The sequence below is a fragment of the Acanthisitta chloris genome, unplaced genomic scaffold (genome assembly GCF_000695815.1).
Source record: "Acanthisitta chloris isolate BGI_N310 unplaced genomic scaffold, ASM69581v1 scaffold24873, whole genome shotgun sequence".
Lineage (NCBI taxonomy): Eukaryota > Metazoa > Chordata > Aves > Passeriformes > Acanthisittidae > Acanthisitta > Acanthisitta chloris.
The window spans coordinates 8673-11074 of NW_008663794.1; the positions used below are offsets into that span (position 1 = coordinate 8673).

At 44.4% G+C, this 2402-nt stretch overlaps 1 protein-coding gene across 1 annotated transcript in view; it reads right to left on the minus strand.

Moving 5' to 3' along the window:
• The window catches only part of BOD1 (biorientation of chromosomes in cell division 1), a gene marked incomplete at its 5' end in the record, with an annotated part of 22727 nt that overhangs the window by 7446 nt on the left and 12879 nt on the right, over window positions 1–2402 (minus strand). The window contains one exon of the mRNA XM_009071103.1: window positions 928–988. Coding sequence (XP_009069351.1) covers window positions 928–988 — 61 coding nt within the window. The remainder of the gene's footprint in view (window positions 1–927; window positions 989–2402) is intronic.

Genomic DNA, 2402 nt, shown 5'->3' on the forward strand with positions numbered 1-2402 from the left:
CAGAAAAGCACCACATGGGAAGGGACACAGTGTAAATCCTATCATTTCTTGAAAGTTCTTCATGCTTTACCAGTTTAATGGGTGAAAAAGTGTTTTCATGCATGTTGAACTCAAAATTGCTGCATCAGGTTCAGTATATAGACCCAGTCAAATAAAGCCTCTTGTATAATTGCTTTTGTGGACAATATACTGACAGAATAGCAAAATAAAAATGAATCAAAGCCCTCTGAAGTTGTCCAAATTCTCATTTTAGTGCAGGTATCACAAACATATATTTTGACTTCTGAATGGTCTAATGGTTAACACACTGTTTCTCCTTCATCCCCCCTCACATGTTTTCATAGAATCATAGAATCAACCTGGTTGGAAGAGACCTCAAAGATCATCAAGTCCAACCTACATGGTTACTAGACCATGGCACTAAGTGCCACATTCAGTCTCAGCTTGAAAACCTCCAGGGATGGTGAATCCACCACCTCCCTGGGCAGCACATTCCAATGCCTGAGCACTCTCTCTGTAAAAAATCTCTTCTTCTCTTTCTCTGCACTTTGGGGGCTGAAGTGAGCTGACACTCACTTTGCATGGAGGTTGCCCATCCACACGTGGTGGATGATCCATTTCAGCTTTTCTGAACCCTCAAATGTAAAATAAGAAGAATGAACTGAATCTCAAGTTGACCTGTCAGAAGGTTCAATGCATCTTCTTACAGGGCAAGAATCTACCATCCCCTACAACACTCAGATCAGACCTATTCACCTGGTTTGGACATTACCTCACCTATGATTAAGGTGGCAACGCTTGTTTATAGGGTGATGTTCCCAGGAACATGAATCAGCACTGCTTGTCACTGCCTGCCACACACAGTGAATGAGCACAGGACTTGGTACTTATTTACAAGAGCGCAACAGTGAGGAGCTTTTCACTTACGTTTTGGCTTTCATCTTCCTTTTTGTCAGCTGGTTTGTCTGACTGCGACGCTGCTTTCCTCCTTTGCAAAGGAACATGAGATAGGACACACAGTCAGCCCTCTAGAAACACATCCACATGGGAAGAATGATTCAGGCTTTGGTGGGTGTTTATTTATTTAGCTGGGCTGTGTAGGACTGGGGTGGAGGAGAGGAATCCAGACCCCAGCGGTACAATTCAGGGAGAGGAGCAATATTATCAGGCAAAGTTTAACAAGGTGTAGAGCATAAGGAAATGTGTTAAAGCAGGGGAAGGAAGTGCAGCTGGGTATGAAATTGGGTGAGAAGGGGATGGCTTCTCTCCAGGGCTCAGGCAGTGGTGGCTCCTGGGTTCTACACAGGAGGAACAACTCAACCCCCCATAGGGGTTTTGGAAGACCAATCCCCACCTCACCTGCCCCAGGTGAGTGTTGCAGTGATGACACTGTTCTCAGCCAACTCCAACATCAGCTTGTCACTTGTGCTATATCCCCCCATCCCTGATCCCACCCCAAGAAAGGGCTGTGCTAGTGCTCCCATGTGGTGGGAAGACTGTCAAAAATCCCAGGTCATCCTCACTGGGAGAGATCAGGCACTATTTCTGCTCAGCCAAGCCCCCTACTTCCCTCCAGGGTGGGAAACTCTGACTGGTGACCAGTCAGGAGAAGAGCCACCTCCTGGGTTTTCAAGTGTTTTTGGTGAGTGACTAGAGATTATCATCTCAAACCCAATTCAAAGGCAGCAGAGCTCCTGAGCTCTGTAGTTTCAGGACTGGCAGTGTCAGTGGTGCCTATAGAAGCTGAGTGAAGACCTGAGACCCACACCCTGTCCTGCTTCCCAAGGAGAGGCAAAACAGTGAGAAGGAAGTGGCAAAGAGCTGCAATCCATTCACTGGGGGAACTGGGCATGAAGGCAAACAAGGATGTTGGCTGTTTATTTTTCAAAAATGCATGGTAAAACTTTTTGGGTGTTAGCCACATTGGCTGAAGAAGAAAAAAAAAACAAATTCTTGATTTTCAAGCCCTGTTCAGGGTCTGAACATTACTCCAGAGTGCCACGTGCTGATGCTCTAGACATCCAATCTCCCATTTTAGACAATTAGAGGAACTGCAGCTCAAGTCTCTGCATGGATTTTGCGTGTGCTGAACTTTACCCTTACCTACCTGTGAACATAACCCTTAGCAGATGTTTTTCAATAGATCAATATGACAGGATTTTCATTTGGACTCCTGAAGTGAAAAAAATTCATCTCACAGGAAAAAAATCCCAAAGGGCACTAAGAAAGGCTTCTGAGAAAAGCCTCACTGGACACACAACTTGGAGGATTTGATGAAAATTTGACAAAAACCCAAAACAAAAGAGTATGTGTTTGTAGAACACAGTTCTCTGTGGGAATTATGTCCAGATATTCAATTGCATTAATAATTTTATTACATCAGTAATATTTTTGTACTCTTT